The sequence below is a fragment of the Pan troglodytes genome, chromosome X, assembly GCF_028858775.2.
Source record: "Pan troglodytes isolate AG18354 chromosome X, NHGRI_mPanTro3-v2.0_pri, whole genome shotgun sequence".
Classification (NCBI taxonomy): domain Eukaryota; kingdom Metazoa; phylum Chordata; class Mammalia; order Primates; family Hominidae; genus Pan; species Pan troglodytes.
The window spans coordinates 75,647,320-75,665,238 of NC_072421.2; the positions used below are offsets into that span (position 1 = coordinate 75,647,320).

At 41.2% G+C, this 17,919-nt stretch overlaps 1 protein-coding gene across 2 annotated transcripts in view; it reads right to left on the reverse strand.

The window, feature by feature from the left end:
• Positions 1–17,919, reverse strand: part of MAGT1 (magnesium transporter 1) — a 69,359-nt gene that overhangs the window by 38,426 nt on the left and 13,014 nt on the right. For both annotated transcript variants that reach the window (XR_010154703.1, XM_016943659.3), the window contains exons 2-3: positions 10,836–11,005; positions 6,220–6,337 (exon numbers count right to left, since the gene is read on the reverse strand). Coding sequence is in view for 1 of the 2 variants with exons in the window: in XM_016943659.3 (XP_016799148.1) it covers positions 6,220–6,337; positions 10,836–11,005 (288 nt within the window). In the remaining variant the exon portion in view is untranslated. The remainder of the gene's footprint in view (positions 1–6,219; positions 6,338–10,835; positions 11,006–17,919) is intronic.

Sequence of the window (17,919 nt, forward strand, 5' to 3'; positions counted from 1 at the left end):
GGTAGAAAAAAATTGGGTTTTCTATTTTTACAAATCACTAACAGAAGTTATGTGTTACCTTGTTAAAATAAATGGAATTAAAAATTGTAATTTCCAAAAATAACTGCAGCCTAAATAGTAGAGAATTAAAAAGCAATTTTTTTTTTTGAGACAAAGTCTAGCTCTGTCACCCAGGCTGGAATGCAGCGGCTCACTACAACCTCCTGGCTCACTACAACCTCCACCTCCTGGGTTCAAGCGATTCTCCTGTCTCAGCCTCCCAAGTAGCTGGGATTACAGGTGCCCGACACCACACCTGGCTAATTTTTGTATTTTTAGTAGAGATGGGATTTCACCATGTTGGCCAGGCTGGTGTCGAACTCCTGACCTCAAGTGATCCCCACGCCTTGGCCTCCCAAAGTGCTGGGATTACAGGTGTGAGCCACCATGCCTGGCCTCAATTTCTTAAACTCTAGAAATTGTTTCCTTTGGTCTAATAAATCCTAAATGCACTAACCTTTTAGCTTGCAACATTTTATAAATGCACTGATTTTGATTTATGGAGATGGCTAAGTGAGACTGGAATATGAATAGCACAATGAATGATATACTGTAAAATGGAAACATTAAGCCATTTTTTTCAACATTTACCGAATACCCGTTATGTGCTTAGCACTGATAGCTACAGGATATGGCTCTGCCATTAACTAAGTAGTAACTATATTCTTTTATTTATTTATTTATTTATTTTTGAGATGGAGTCTCGCTCTGTCACCCAGGCTGGAGTGCAGTGGCGCAATCTCGGATCACTACAAGCTCCGCCTCCCGGGTTCAAGCCATTCTCCTGCCTCAGCCTCCCGAGTAGTTGGGACTACAGGCGCACACCACCACGCCCGTCTAATTTTTGTTGTTTTTTTTTTGTAGAGACAGGGTTTCACCATGTTAGCCAGGATGGTCTCGATATCCTGACCTCGTGATCTGCCTGCCTCGGCCTCCCAAAGTGCTGGGATTACAGGCGTGAGCCACCGCACCTGGCTGTAACTATATTCTAAGGGAGACTGTCAAACAACTACAGAGCTAACTCTACTGTAAGACAAAATGTGGATAAATGTATAACAGAAATTTAAGGCAAGTGATATAACAATACAAGAAAAGGAGTGACTCACTTTTTATCTGGAAAAGTTGAGAAAGCTTACAGGGAGTATCTGAAACAAGGCTTAAAATGTAAGCAGAATTTTGAGAGTGGAGAGAAAGCAGACAGGGAAGAAAATTGTTGTAAACCAACAATCAACAGTGCTGACATACGAGAGTGCATCAGGCCAGGCGTGGTGTCTCACACCTGTAATCCCAGCACTTTGGGAGGCCGAGGCGGGCAGATCACCCGAGGTCAGGGGTTCGAGACCAGCCTGGCCAACATGGCGAAACCCCTGTCTCTACTAAAAATTAAAAAAAATTAGCCAGGTGTGGTGGCACGTGCCTGTAATCCCAGATACTCTGGAGGCTGAGGCACGAGAATCGCTTGAGCAGAGGTTGGCAGTGAGCCGAGATCACGCCACCGCACTCCAGCCTGGGTGACAGCAAGACTCCGCCTCAATTAAAAAAAAAAAAGAGTGCATCAAAGAATATGATTATGGGAAAGGTGTGACTGGAGTAAAGAGCACATGAAATTAGGACTAAGGAATTCTGGCTTCAGTCTATACACTACTCCTTTCAAAAGTGTGTTCTATGGAATCTAGCCAAATGCTCCATTAAGTGGTCCGATAATATGAGAAATTCTGTATATTAGAGCCCCCATTGGAAAGTATAACACATATCAGCATCAGCATGTTAACATCTCTGATCTCTCAAAAGCTGTGTTGGGAGACAATTCTTCATGAGTTTCTCATGTTTCTGCACATCTTGCGGACAAGGGCCCTAACTGCCTTTGTTCTGGACAATCTTCTCAAGGATATTTGTATATCTTTGGAAGATAGTTGAAATGGCCTTCGCAAAATTATGACTGAGACAGTGAAAGAGATCTAACTTAAGTGACTCCGACTTGGTTCTAACCTCCAAGCTGTCCTTGTTCATTCCTGGCCATAGGCTGAACTAACTTTAGGAGAAACTTAGTTTATAGTTTAAACAAAGACTGTAACAGCCCTTTCCCAAAGCAGACCTCCTTCTTGCCTGAGAACTAGATTGCCTTTTTAGGACTAACATTAGCCACAAGATGAAAAATTATGGTTTAGGAGTCATGTAGCTAGAGGCTACAAGATTCTGACCCTCCCTAAACTGCTCCTAAGATCAGCGCTTGAGATATTTTGCAGACTCTGCACTTGATGGATCAGCTGACACCACCCAGATCAATAAACTGGCTCATCTGATCTTGTGGCCCCCTCCCAGGAACTGACTCAGCACATGAAGACACCTTTAACTCCCTATGATTTAATCTCTGAGCAATCAGCACTCCTGGCTCACTGGCTTCCCCCTACCCACGAAGCTATCCTTAAAAACTCTGCTCCCCGAATGCTCGGGGAGACTGACTTGAGTAATAATAAAACTCCAGTCTCCCACAAAGTTGGCTGTGCATGAAATACTTTCTCTATTGCAATTCCTCTGTCTTGACGAATTGGCTCTGTTTAGGCAGCAGCAAAGTGAACCCCTTGGGCGGTTACACAGTCTCCCTCCACAGCAAAGGGGAGGCACACTTACTATCCATTACAGAAAATGTGGGTTCCCAGAGCTTGGTGTTCCTCTCCCATAATGCAGCCCATTGGCCCTCTTTGTTATTGTTGTTTTCTTAAGAGTTGGGGTCTGGCTCTGCTGCTCAGGCTAGAGTGCAGAGGCACGATCACAGCTCACTGCAGCCTCAAACTGATCTCAAGCAATCCTCCTGATCCAGCCTTCTGAGTAGCTGACCACTGGCCCTCTTTGGATTGCCCTATGGGAAATGGGGTTTGGGGAACCTATGACATTTTGGCTACTTGTTGTGAGTAGTAAAGTCCTTTAACTTGAGCCAGGCATGGTGGCACAAGCCTGTAATCCCAGCTACTCAGGAGGTTAAGGTGCAAGGATTACTTGAGCCCAGGAGTTCAAGACTAGCCAGGGCAACATAGCAAGACCCAATCTCAAAAACAAACAGCAAAAAGTCCTTTGCTGGACTCTGACTCAGGAGTGTCATATTTTCTGCCAGCATCCATGAACCTGTGGCAGGTTAACTTGTTAGCTTGCAAGTAGGGTAAGAACTTAGATCCTTCCCAGTTTTTGAACCCTGAAGTAAAAAGAAAACTTAATTTTGTTTAAACCAGGGTTTCCCAAGTTTATTTTTTTCCAAGAATACTTATTAATACCATGTAGAAAAAACTCTGGGAAATGTTAGAGCAGGCAATATGGACAGAGCCCTAAATGGAAGGTAAGTGGACCAGTTAAAAGGTTACTACATTAGCTTGAATGAGAGATGAATGTGAGCCTTGGAATGTAAAGGGGGTATGGCTATGACACACGTTGTACAAGAAGATGAAGATGACAAAGAAGTGTCATTAATGATACAGAACATAAGATGAGGCTTGGGTGAAAGTGGAAGAGAAAACAGTTTAATTTGGGATATAATAAATTTTTAGATTGGGAAGTCATTCATATGAAGATGTATAGCAAGGCATTATATCCAGCTTTTTCCTTTTATGTTTTACACAATTGAGTAAAATATGTTCAAATATATGAATTAGACACATTTATAAACAAAGACAAAATTGAATCTATGTCCTTAAGTATTTATATGCAAGGGGAAAGAACTAGCAGAGATGCTGAAGCTAAAAATGGGCCAGGTGTGGTGGCTCACGCCTGTAATCCCAGCACTTTGGGAGGCTGAGGTGGGTGGATCATCTGAGGTCAGGAGTTTGAGACCAGCCTGGCCAATATGGCGAAACCCCATCTGTACTCAAAATACAAAAAGTAGCCAGGCGTGGTGGTGGGCACCTGTAATTCCAGCTATTCAGGAGGCTGAGGCAGAAGAATCACTTGAATCCAGGAGGCAGAGGTTGCAGTGAGCCGAGATCAAGCCACTGCACTCTAGTCTGGGCAACAGAGCGAGACTCAATCTCAAAAAACCTGAAACTAAAAAGAAAAATTAAAAAATTAACCAGGCGTGGTGGCAAGTGCCTGTAATCCCAGCTACTTGGGAGGCTGAGGCAGGAAAATTGCTTGAACCCAAAAGGCAGAGGCTGCCAGTGAGCCAAGATTGTGCCATTGCACTCCAGCCTGGGCAACAGAGCGGGACTCTTGTCTCAAAAACAAAAAATAGTTGTGAGAGGTCATGATTGACAGAGCAGGTGGGTATGTGATCCAGGGCCCAGGAAAAAGGTTCAGTTTCAAACAACAAAAGATCTACTTTTCTACTAAGACTAGAGGTAAGGGGACAAAAGAAATCAACTCAAGATGGACCAGAAACTTAAATCTAAGACCTGAAACCATAAAAATTCTAGAAGATAACATTGTAAAAACTCTTTTTTTGAGACTGAGTCTCACTCTATCACCCAGGCTGGCAATCTCGGCTCACTGCAACCTCCGCCTCCTGGGTTCAAGTGATTCTCATGCCTCAGCATCCCGAGTAGTTGGGATTACGGGCGCCCGCCACCACACCCGGATAATTTTTGTATTTTAGTAGAGATGGAGCTTCACCATGTTGGCCAGGCTGGTATTAAACTCTTGACCTCGAGTGATCTGACCACCTTGGCCTCCCAAAGTGCTGGGATTACAGGCATGATCCACCATGCCCAGCTGAAAAACTCTTCCAGACATTGGCTTAGGCAAAGAATTCATGGCTAAGACCCCAAAAGCAAATGCAACAAGAACAAAAATAAATAAATGGGACCTAATTTAACTAAAAAGCTTCTGCACAGCAAAAGGAATAATCTGCAGAGTAAACCAACAACCCACAGAGTGGGAGAAAATATTTGCAAACTGTGCATCTGACAAAGGACTAATATCCAGAATCTACAAAGTACTCAAACAAATCAGCAAGAGGAAAACAAACAATCCCATCAAAAAATGGGTAAAGGACAAGAATAGACATTTCTCAAAAGAAGATATACAAATGGCCAACATCACTAATTATCAGGGAAATCAAAACCACAATGAAATACTACTTTACACCCGCAAGAATGGTCATAATTAAAGCAAAAAAAACAAAAAACAAACAAAAACAAAGATGTGGTGTGGATGTAGTGAAAAGGGAACACTTTTAACACTGTTGGTGGGAATGTAAACTAGTACAACCACTACGGAAAACAGTATGGAAATTCCTTAAAGAACTCAAAGTAGAACTACTATTTGACCCAGCAATCCCACTACTGGGTATCTACCCAAAGGAAAAGAAGTCATTATATGAAAAAGACACATACACACGCATATTTATAGCAGCACAATTCACAATTGCAAAGATATGGAACCAACCTAAGTGTCCATCAGCCAATGAGTGGATAAAGAAAATGTGGTATATATAAATCATGGAATACTACTCAGTCATAAGAAGGAATGAAATAATGTATTTTGCAGCAATTTGGATGGAGCGGGAGGTCATTATTCTAAGTGAAGTAACTTAGGAACAGAAAACCAAATATCGTTATGTTCTCACTTATGGGTAGGAGTTAAACTATGAGGATGCAAAGGCATAAGATTGATATAATGGACGTTGGGAACTTTGGGGGAAAAAGGGTCAGAGGGGGATGAAGGATTAAAGACTACGTATTTGGGTACAGTGTACGCTGCTCAGGGGATAGGTGTACCAAAATCCAGAAATCACCACTAAAGAACTTATCCATGTAACCAAAAACCACCTGTTGCCCCAAAACTATTGAAATAAAAATAAAAATTTTAAAAAAGAGGTAAGGGGATAAAGATATCTATAGTATAGATAGCTATACTAAAGACTTCAATATTACATAATGGTGGGACTCGTGCTGTGATTTAAAAAATTCCTTAATAAATTATATACTTAAAATGGTTAAAATGATAAAGTTTGTTTTATATATTTTACTACAATAAAAATGTATGTTATTTAAATACTACTCAATTTCCATATTCTAGTAGGTTAGCATTGATAACTATATTTTATGGTTAGCTCAAGTTTAACTTTTAGTTTGCTACTCTAGATCTTACATAAGAGCAATCCCATTTAATGTCTTACAGCCACTGAAAAAAATATATTCCACTTTCACTATATTTTAGCTATTTTTATATAGCAGAATAAACCAAAGATCTTACCATCTGAAATACATCAGAGCCTTCATCAAAATCCACCATGGCAAAAAATATCCTGTTGGTGAATGCACTGGAGTATCGCCAGGAGTTTGCCAGGATCTGGAATTCTTCATCAGCTTGCCTGGATGCAATGAGATTCGTAAAGATAACATATAAAACAATTTTTGAAAGCAATCTCGTTTATCATCAGTAAAACAGGTCCAAGCAAGCAATAGCAGGTTTTCCAATGGGAGAAATAATAAAAAACACTGACAAGTAGGTCAGACTCTGCTGACAGGGTTAAGACAAATCTTGTTTTGGCATAAGAGAAGCCTTATCCCAAGTTAGGGGTTTCATGAGAAGTAGTAATTACCTGACTCTGCTTCATACTTTGTGCCTGTTTCTTATCCCAAAACTCTTTCAACAATCATTGGAAATATATAGCTAATCGCCTCTACAATAACTTTCCATACCCTAAATTACTTCTAAGAGTTCAAAGACAAGACAGAAGTGTATTCCCTAAAGAAAGCAGAAATACAATATTAATTCATTTTTAAAAATCTAAAGTGCAAAAGCTATTTGGTAAATAACACAATCAGATAAATTATTAGGATGAAAGATAAGAAGAGTCTAGGAATTGAAATTAATTGAGGCCAGCTCATACCTGTAATCCCAGCACTTTGGGAGGCTGAGGTGGGTGGATCACCTGAGGTCAGGAGCTCAAGACAAGCCTGGCCAACATGGCAAAACCCTGTCTCTATTAAAAATACAAAAATTAGGCCAGGTGCAGTGGCTCATGCCTGTAATCCCAGCACGTTGGGAGGCCGAGGCAGGCGGATCACAAGGTCAGGAGTTCGAGACCAGCCTGGCCAATATGGTGAAACCCTATCTCTACCAAAAATACAAAAATTAACCGGGCATGGTGGCGGGCACCTGTAGTCTCAGCTACTCGGGAGGCTGAGGCAGGAGAATGGCTTGAACCCGGGAGGCGGAGATTGCAGTGAGCCGAGATCACACCACTGCACTCCAGCCTGGGCGACACAGGAAGACTCCATCTCAAAAAAAAAAAAATTATTGAAACCTCAAGTCATCTTTGAATTTTTCCATATCTCCCATATGCTTTCAGTTCTCATGATCTGTCAATTCTCATTTGCGATAAAAGTTTCACTCCATATCCTCCTATTTTTATTGCTATCATCTAAGGTCAGATTTTTATCTAATAGTAGGATATTTAAAAATACTGACTCTGGTTTCTCCTCCTTCAATCCTTCTTTTTTTTTTGAGACAGTCTCGCTCTGTGGCCCAGGCTGGAGTGCAGTGGCGCCATCTTGGCTCACTGCAACCTCTGCCTCCCAGTCTCAAGCAATTCTCCTGCCTCAGCCTCCTAAGTAGCTGGGATTATAGGTGCCCACCATCATGCCCAGCTAATTTTTGTATTTTTAGTAGAGAGGGTTTCACCATGTTGGCCAGGCTGGTCTTGAAATCCTGTCCTCAGGTGATCCGCCTGCCTCAGCCTCCCAAAGTGCTGGGATTACAGGTGTGAGCCACCGTGCCCAGCCCTCCTCCAATCCTTACACTGCAATATACATCCATCTTCCTAAATTACTACTTTCCTGAAACACTTATCAGAAATCACTGTTGCTTTCTTATTACCTTCAGAATACATTCTCTAATCTCTTTCACTAGTTATTGAAGGTTCTTTATCACATAGCTTCAAATAATACATCTAGTTTTTATCTAGTCTTACTACTAATCAATCTCAAACAGTAACCTTTAGTCCCAATATTTTATTTACTCCTATCCCTGTACCCTTGTGTACATCATGCTTCTAACCAGAATATCCTGCCTGTATCAACATCTTATCCATTTGTCTAGCCCTAGCACAAGTCTTATTTCCTCCATCAGGCCAATCCAAATCACTCCTATTAACCTTCTTTCCTGAAATTTTACAGTATTTATTATATGTACAGTTGATCTGGTACTTAATCACAAATTGCCTTATATTGCCATCTATATTTTCATATGTGTAACTCATTTCCTTAACCAGATGATAAGGGTAGGTTATCTATTTTACAATTCTCATCCCAACAGCACCACAACTACAGTATAATTCATGTTGCTGTTGCTTAATTTTTATTTGTTGAATGAGTGTAGAAAAATTTGAGTTAATATTAAATTTGGTCTTATAGAAAATAAGATGCCAGTAAAAACTTAGGTTAGTAAGAATTCCATTAATTTGCATTTAATAGAGAATTATGAAGGAGTTTGTGTTTGTTCCCTGCTATTTTTGTATACTCTTGATTGCTACTGAGTGAACTGACGGAATTAGAAGTAATTCTACATTTCAAGTTTATTCATAGTTATTACTTACGATTCCTTTTTCTTCTTTTATTTATTTTTAATTTATATTCAGCACATACTCCACAAAATAAGCACTATGGAACCAAATACCTTGACTATACCCTAGCTCCAGGGAGAAAATCGTTAAAGAAAAGTTATCAAGGCTTGGGGTGGCAGAACACACCATTCTGAAACAAGCTGTCTATTCCTTTGCATGGCTATCAGGCTGTCAGAATCTGGAGAACCTCCAAGTTTTTACTAAACTAATTCTTCATACAGTAGCTTTGTCATTTTATTTAAAGTTAATTACCAGATCAGATACACTGATCTAAAAACATAAATAAAAAGACACTAAAAAGCAAAAGCTATTTTATTTTTTAGTATCCACCATTTTGAATTGTTCATGGTGTTTTTATTTAACAGAATAGCAATCTTTGCTCCTAAGATCATTAAGAAACAATAAAATAAAATCAAGAAACCATTGTTTGATGAAAACTTAAGCAAGATTAGTCTCCATCTCCAAGGTTTACAATCACTATAAAACAACTGGGAAATTAGAAACATCCCTAAATCATGGATCTTTGGGATTAAAAAAATAATAATTAATATACCCATCACCTTACCTATTTATTATTTTTTGGTGGTGAGAATATTTAAAATGTTTTTAGCAATTTCAAAATCTACAATACATTAACTATGGTCACCATACTGTGCAATAGATCACCAGAACTTACTCCCCTCATCTAACTAAAACTTTGTACACTTTCACCACATCCTCTCCTAAGACTCTGAAAACCACCATTCTACTCTGCTTCTAGGAGTTCAACTTTTTTAGATTTCACATGAGATCCCATGCATCTTTTTTTTGTTGTTTGTTTTTGAGACAGGGTCTTGGTCTGTCGCTCAGGCTGGAGTGCAGTGGGATGATTATAGCTTTCTGCAGTTTCGACCTCCCAGGGTCAAGTGATCCTCCCACCTCAGCCTCCGGAGTAGCTGGGACTACAGGCACATCACCACACCCAGCTAATTTTGTTTATTTTTATAGATACAAAGTTTCACTATGTTGCCCAGGCTGGTCTCCAATGCCTGGGCCCAAGTGATCCTCCCATCTCAGCCTCCCAAAGTGCTGAGATCACAGACATGAGCTACCACACCCAGCTGCATCTTTTTTTTTTTTAAAAAAAACATTACCAGCTGGGTGTGGTGGCTCACGCCTGTAATCCCAGCACTTTGGGAGGCTTAAGTGGGTTGATCACGATGTCAAAAGATCAAGTCCATCCTGGCCAACATGGTGAAACTCCGTCTCTACTAAAAATACAAAAATTAGCTGGGCGTGGTGGTGTGCACTTGTAGTATCAGCTACTCGGGAGGCTGAGGCAGAAGAATCACTTGAACCCAGGAGGTGGAGGCTGCAGTGAGTCAAGATCACGCCACTGCACTCTAGCCTGGGTGACAGAGCCAGACTTTGTTTCAAAAAAAAAAAAAAAGAAAATTACCAGTTTTCTTGAATTCCAAACTTGGATGAAGCCACCATTATTGCATTAGTAAACATCTTAAGCATTGGGTAGACCAGTTAAAATTGTGGAGCCTGTTTCTTCCAAAAATAATAGGATATTTGCTTTACCTACCTTTTGGGATTTTGACAATACAAGAGTATGAAGTTGAAAGCACTTACAAATAATAAAAAAATACTACATCACTGCTACTGGCATACAGTTACATAAGTTGATACTGATTTTTTTTTTTTTTTGAGACAGTCTCGCTCTGTCGCTCAGGCTGGAGTGCAGTGGCGCAAGCTTGGCTCACTGCAACCTCTGCCTCCCGGGTTCAAACGATTATTCTGCCTCAGCCTTCCAAATATCTGGGACTGCAGGCATGCACCACAATGCCTAGCTAATTTTTGTATTTTTTTTTTAGTAGAGATGGGGTTTCACCATGTTGGCTGGGCTGGTCTTGAACTCCTGACCTCAGATGATCCACCTGCCTCGACCTCCCAAAGTGCTGGGATTACAGGCATGAGCCCCCATGCCCCGCCAAGTTGATACTAATTTATAAGATGACTGTTTGATCTTTAAGTTACTTTTATGATGGCTACCACAATTATTTATCCATGCTTCCCCCACTAATACGGATAATCAAGAATTGACTATAAAAGAGCAGTAGTATTGCTACCATAGACATCCTGAGTAAGGTATACACATTATTTAAGTACCTACTGCACTAACTTGGCTCTTCTGGGATTGAGAAATGGTTAACGTTATATGAGTTATTTAATTTTAAAGTGTAGTTGGAGTTCATACTTGCAAACGACACACTGTCTATGCAGTTGGAGAGCAGTGAACATGACGATAACGGAGTAATTTCTCGGTGGGGCTTTCACAAGGCGACGGAACTTGTCTCCATTCATTCTTATTACAGGTCTTTTGTTAGTCCATTCCATCAGCTGACTAACCTTTTCAGATAACACCATCTAAAAAAGACAAAGTGAGCGTGCTATTAATATACTCAACTTGGCATTTAAAGTTCTTTTAATGAGGCAGCTTACTTAAAACCAATACTAACAAGCAGAGGTATACAGAAAATGTGAGACCTAAAGCCAAAATTTGGTAGTTGGGCTGGATGATAATTATTCTTAAAATACATTATTTCATAATATTTTGTCAGACATTACACTTTTGATGTAATTAATTATGAATGAATGAATGAATGAATAAACGAATGAATGACACTGTCTCGCTCTGTCATCCAGACTGCAGTGCAGTGGCACAATGAGGGCTCACTGTAGCCTTGACCTCCTGGCCTCAAGGGATCCTCCCACCTCAGCCTCCCAAGTGCTTGGAATACACACGTGTTCCACCATGCTCAGCTGATTTTTGTATTTTTTGTAGCGATGGGGCTTCTCCATGTTGCCCAGGCAGGTCTTGAACTCCTGGGCTTAAGCAATCTGCCCGCCTCGGCCTCCGACAGTGCTGGGATTACAGGCATGAGCCACCACACCTGGCCTTTATATATATATATATTATTTTTTTTTGTAGAGACAGGGGTTTTACTATGTTGCCCAGGCTAGTCTTGAACTCCTGGGCTCACATGATCCTCCCAACTCAGCCTCCCAAGTGTTGGCATTACAGTCATAAGCCATTGCACCCAGACAGAATTATTTATTATTTACTAATAACATAAGATAAAAATAACAAAACCTTTCATTTGCCAAAAATTCCAAAGAATGTTGAGTTAAACCAATGGCCAGTTTTATATACAATTTTACTTCTCTCAAAAAACATACAGTGAAAATCTTGAAAATAAAGAGTAAAGTGGGAGGAATCACTCTATTCAATTTTAAGGTTTACTATTTAACCACAATAGTTAAGACAGTGTGGTACAGATGAAGGGATAGTATCACAGAACAACAGAACAAAAAAACAACCCAGAAGTAGACCCATACAAGTGTAGTCAAATGATTTTGCACAAAGGTGCAAAAACAACTCAGTGGAGGAAGAATAGCCTTTTCAACAAATGGTGCAGAAGCAATTGGTCATCCATAGCCAAAAATATGAACTTCACACCTTATATAAAAACTAACTCAGCCAGGCATGGTGACTCACGCCTGTAATCCCAGCACTTTGGGAGGCTGAGGCGGGTGGATAACCTGAGGTTGGGAGTTCGAAACCAGCCTAACCAAGATGGAGAAACCCCGTCTGTACTAAAAATACAAAATTAGCCAGGGGTGGTGGCACATGCCTGTAATCCCAGCTACTTGGGAGGCTGAGGCAGGAGAATCGCTTGAACCTGGGAGGCAGAAGTTGCAGTGAGCCGAGATCGTGCCATTGCACTCCAGCCTGGGCAACAAGACTGAAACTCCATCTCAAAAAAAAAAAAAAAAAAAAAGAAACTAATACAAAATAGATCATATACTTAACTGTAAAACTATAAAACTTTTATGAAAATAAATAGGAGAAAATATTCAGAAGCTAAGGGTAGGCAAAGGTTTCTTAGGCCTGACAACAAAAGCAGGATCCATAAAAAAAGAAAAATTGATATACTGGACCTCATCAAAATTCAGCCGGATGTGGTGGCTCATGCCTCTAATCCCAGCACTTTGGGAGGCCAAGGTGGGCAGATCACTTGAGGCTAGGAGTTCGAGACCAGCCTGGCCAAAATGGCAAAACCCAGTCTCTACTAAAAATACAAAAATTAGCTGAGTGTGGTGGCACATGCCTAAAATCACAGCTGCTCAGAAGGCTGAGGCATGAGAATTGCTTGAGACTGGGAGGCAGACATTGCAGTGAGCCAAGATCATACCACTGCACTCCAGCTTGGGTGACACAGCGAGACACTGTCTCAAAAAAACAAAAAAATAAAAAATAAAAAATTTTACTCTCTGGGCCGGGTGCGGTGGCTCACACCTGTAATCCCAGCACTTTGGGAGGCCAAGGTGGGTGGATCACTTGAGGTCAGGAGTTCGAGAACAGCCTGGCCAACATGGTGAAACCCTGTCTCTAATAAAAATACAAAAATTAGCCAGGCATGGTGGTGGGTGCCTGTAATCCCAGCTACTCGGGAGGCTGAGGCAGGAGAATCGCTTGAACCTGGGAGGCGGAGGTTGCGGTGAGCCAAGATCGCGCCACTGCGCTCCAACGTGGGAGACAGAGTGAGACTCTGTCTCAAAATAAAATAAAATAAAATATACTGACAATATCAAATGCTGGTGAGGATGTGGAGAAACTAGATCTCTCATACATCACTGGTGGGAATGTACTATGGTGCAGCCACTTTGGAAAACAGTTTGGCAGTCTTAAAAGATCAAACAACTGGGTGGGTGCAGTGGCTCACACCTGTAATCCCAGCAATTTGGGAGGCCGAGGCGGGTGGATCGCTTGAGGTCAGGAGTTCAAGACCAGCCTGGCTAGCATGTTGAAACCACATCTCTACTAAAAAAAAAAAAAATACAAAAATTAGCTGGGCATGGTGGCACATGCCTGTAATCCCAGGTACTCAGGAGGCTGAGGCATGACAATCGCTTGAACCCGGGAGACGGAGGTTGCAGTGAGCCAAGATCACATCATTGCACTCCCGTCTGGGCGACAAGAGCAAAACTCTGATGCAAAAAAAAAGAAAAAGAAAAAGAAAAAAAAATTTAGCCGGGCATGGTGGTGCACGCCTGTAATCCCAGGTACTTGGGAGGCTGAGGCAGGAGAAATACTTGAATTCAGGAGGTAGAGGTTGCAGTGAGTTGAGATCACGCCACTGCATTCCAGCTTGGGTGGCAGAGTGAGACTCTGTCTCCAAAAAAAAGAAAAAAAAAAAAAAGCCAGGCGCAGTGGCTCATGCTGTAATCCCAGCACTTTAGGAGGCCAAGACGGGTAGATCACCTGAGGTCAGGAGTTTGAGATCAGGCTGGCCAACATGATAAAATCCCGTCTCTACTAAAAATACAAAAAATTAGCTGGGTGTGGTGGCGGGCGCCTGTAATCCCAGCTACTCAGGAGGCTGAGGCAGGAGAATCTCTTGAATCTGGGAAGGCGAAGGCTGCAGTGAGCCGAGATCGTGCCACTGCACTCCAGCCTGGGCAACAAGAGTGAAACTCTATCTCAAAAAAAAAAAAAAAAAGAAAGAAAAAAAAAAAAGAAAAAAAAATCTGGCAACTAAAGATACACTTACCATACAACCCATCAACCACATTATTTGGCATTTGTCCTATAGAAATGAAAATTTATGTCTACACACAAAAAAGAGCTAGAGTTTGTTCCTTTTTGGCTAATCATCATGAGGCAGTGGAAGAGAAGCATGGTTAGTCGACAGGATTTAAGTTTGAAATTAAATGCCATCATATTTATCATTCCCCTCATCTTCACTCTCAATGTTTTCTTTTTCTTTTTTCTCTAGAGATGGAGTCTTGCTCTGTCACCCAGACTAGAGTGCAGTGGTGCGATCTCACCTCACTGCAATCTCCCCCTGCTGGGTTCATGCAATTCTCCTGCCTCAGCCTCCCAAGTAGCTGGGATTACAGGCACACGCCACCACGCCTGGATAATTTTTGAATTCTTAGTAGAGATGGGGTTTCACCATGTTGGCCAGGCTGGTCTGGAACTCTTGACCTCATGATCTGCTCGCCTCGGCCTCCCAAAGTGCTGGGATTACAGGCGTGAATCACTGCGTCCAGCCCCACCCTCAATGTTTAATCCTTGCCATGAGTAGTAAGAAGGCAGGAAGGGATAACAAAGAAAACAAAAATCTCAATGTAGAGTTAATGCTAATTTATGATTTTGCTCATCTTTATAGAGATATGTATAGAAAAAGCTGGGAAATCATGCAGTGGTTCATCATCAGAACCATTTGACCAGTTATATTTCCCATTACCTATATTCTAGCACTTACCATTTTAAGACACTTTGACGTTTGATTCCTTTTCTAGACTATTAGCTACAAGAGAACAGAGACCCACAATTCTTTACCATACAGTAGGCACTCAGTAAATGTGTACTAAATTTATAATCAGTGAAATTTAACTGGGAATTGACTGACTTGCTTACATTAACATGTAAGAAAGAAATGATAATTGCACACGTAAACACTTACATAGAAACAAAACTTTTTTTTTCACTTTAGAAAGTAACATGGATTCTAAAAATGCATGATTTGCCTTTTTTTTTTTTTTTTTTTTTAGACAGAGTCTCACTCTGTCATGCCCAGGCTGAAGTGCGATGGCATGATCTGGGCTCACTGCAACCTCTGACTCCCAGGTTCAAATGATTCTCGTGCCTCAGCCTCCAAAGTAGCTGGGATTACAGGAACGCACTACCACCCCCAGCTAATTTTTGTGTTTTTAGTAGGGACAGGGTTTGACCATGTTGGCCAGGCTGGTCTTGAACTCCTGGCCTCAAATGATCCACCCGCCTCAGCCTCCCAAAGTGCTGGGATTACAGGCATGAGCCACCATGCCCAGCCTGGTCTGCCTTTAAGCATATCTGAATTCATCTAATACTGACCACAATTTTATGTCACAAGTACATCTCTATGAATGATGGAAAAAAGCTGCATAAAAATTAGTTTTGTAGGCCAGGCGCGGTGGCTCACGCCTGTAATCTCAGCACTTTGGGAGGCCAAGGCGGGCAGATCACGAGGTCAGGAGTTCAAGACCAGCCTGGCCAACAGGGTGAAACCCCGTCTCTACTAAAAATACAAAAAATAAGCTGGGCGTGATGGCGGGTGCCTGTAATCCCAGCTACTCGGGAGGCTGAGGCAGGAGAATTGCTTGAACCCGGGAGGTGGAGTTGCAGTGAGCCGAGACCGCACCACTGCACTCCAGCCTGGGTGACAGAGCGACACTCAGTCTCAAAACAAAACAAAAAAAACATTAGTTTTGTAGCAAATACGAAAAAATTCTGGTAAGGGCCACAAAAAGAATATGCCACACACGAAAAACCGAACACACTCTAAACCCACAGAAAAAGATATACATTCTTGAAAGATTGGTTGTTAACAGGCCAGGTGCAGTGGCTCACGCCTGTAATCCCAACACTTTGGTAGGCTGAAGTGGGTGGATCACTTGAGGTCAGGACTTCAAGACCAGCCTGGCTAACATGGCAAAACCTCATCTCTACTAAAAATATAAAAGTTAGCTGGGCGTGGTGGCACATGTCTGTAGTCCCAGCTACTGGGGAGGCTGAGGCACTAGAATTGCTTGAACCCAGGAGGCCGAGGTTGCAGTGAGCCAAGATGGCACCACTGTACTCCAGCCTGGGCAACAAAGTGAGACTCTGTCTCAAAAAAAAAAAAAAAAAAAAAAGAAGGAAAGATTGGTTATAACAAATAATTAACAAGACTGCGGAACAATGAAACAAGTAGTTGGTAAAGGCTGTGGGAGAGAATGAACCAGGAGGAAGATAGAGAATATTTGATTTAAATTAAGACTGCACAGATCAAATTTATTGTTTTCCCAACAAAATGAATTGCTATTATTTGATACCGTTTTAATGATTCTCAGAGCACAGACAATATGGGTTCACATTTTAAAATATGCAATCTATATTTTGAAGGAATCATTAATTTTTGCCATATTTTGTTTTTTTTATATATAGATATTTATTATACTTTAAGTTCTAGGGTACTTGTGCACAATGTGCAGGTTTGTTACATATGTATACATGTGCCATGTGGTGTGCTGCACCCATTAACTAGTCTTTTACATTAGGTATATCACCTAATGCTATCCCTCCCCCTCCCCCCACCCCACAACAGGCCCCGGTGTGTGATGTTCCCCTTCCTGGGTCCAAGTGTTCTCATTGTTCAATTCCCACCTATGAGTGAGAACATGCGGTGTTAGGTTTTTTGTCCTTGCGTTAGTTTGCTGAGAATGATGGTTTCCAGCTTCATCCATGTCCCTACAAAGGACATGAACTCATCATTTTTTATGGCTGCATAGTATTCCATGGTGTATATGTGCCACATTTTCTTAATCCAGGCTATCATTGTTAGACATTTGGGTTGGTTCCAAGTCTTTGCTATTGTGAGTAGTGCCACAATAAACATACGTGTGCATGTGTCTTTATAGCAGCATGATTTATATTCCTTTGGGTACATAACCAGTAATGGGATGGCTGGGTCAAATGGTATTTCTAGTTCTAGACCCTGAGGAATCGCCACACTGTCTTCCACAATTTTAGACCAATATCTCTGATGAACATCAATGCAAAAATCCTCAATAAAATACTGGCAAACCAAATCCAGCAGCACATCAAAAAGCTTATCCACCATGATCAAGTGGGCTTCTTCCCTGGGATTCAAGGCTGCTTCAACATACGCAAATCAATAAATGTAATCCAGCATATAAACAGAACCAAAGACAAAAACCACATGATTATCTCAATAGATGCAGAAAAGGCCTTTGACAAAATTCAACAGCACTTCATGCTAAAAACTCTCAATACATTAGGTATAGATGGGATGTATCTAAAAATAATAAGAGCTATTTATGACAAACCCACAGCCAATATCATATTGAATGTACAAAAACTGGAAGCATTCCCTTTGAAAACTGGCACAAGACAGGGATGCCCTCACTCACCACTCCTATTCAACATAGTGTTGGAAGTTCTGGCCAGGGCAATCAGGCAGGAGAAAGAAAGAAAGGGTATTCAATTAGGAAAAGAGGAAGTCAAATTGTGCCTGTTTGCAGATGACATGATTGTATATCTAATTTTGCCATATTTTCAAGTTAAATTTGACAGTTACCAGCAAATACAAATATGATTTAACTATTTTATTCAGGGTGACTACATATTCTGTATGGGGCTGAGAAAAACAAGTGTGAAGCAGTAACAGGTATTTACACAGTTTTACATCCTCCTATCTCTATTCAACCATATAGATATATAATCATGCCAA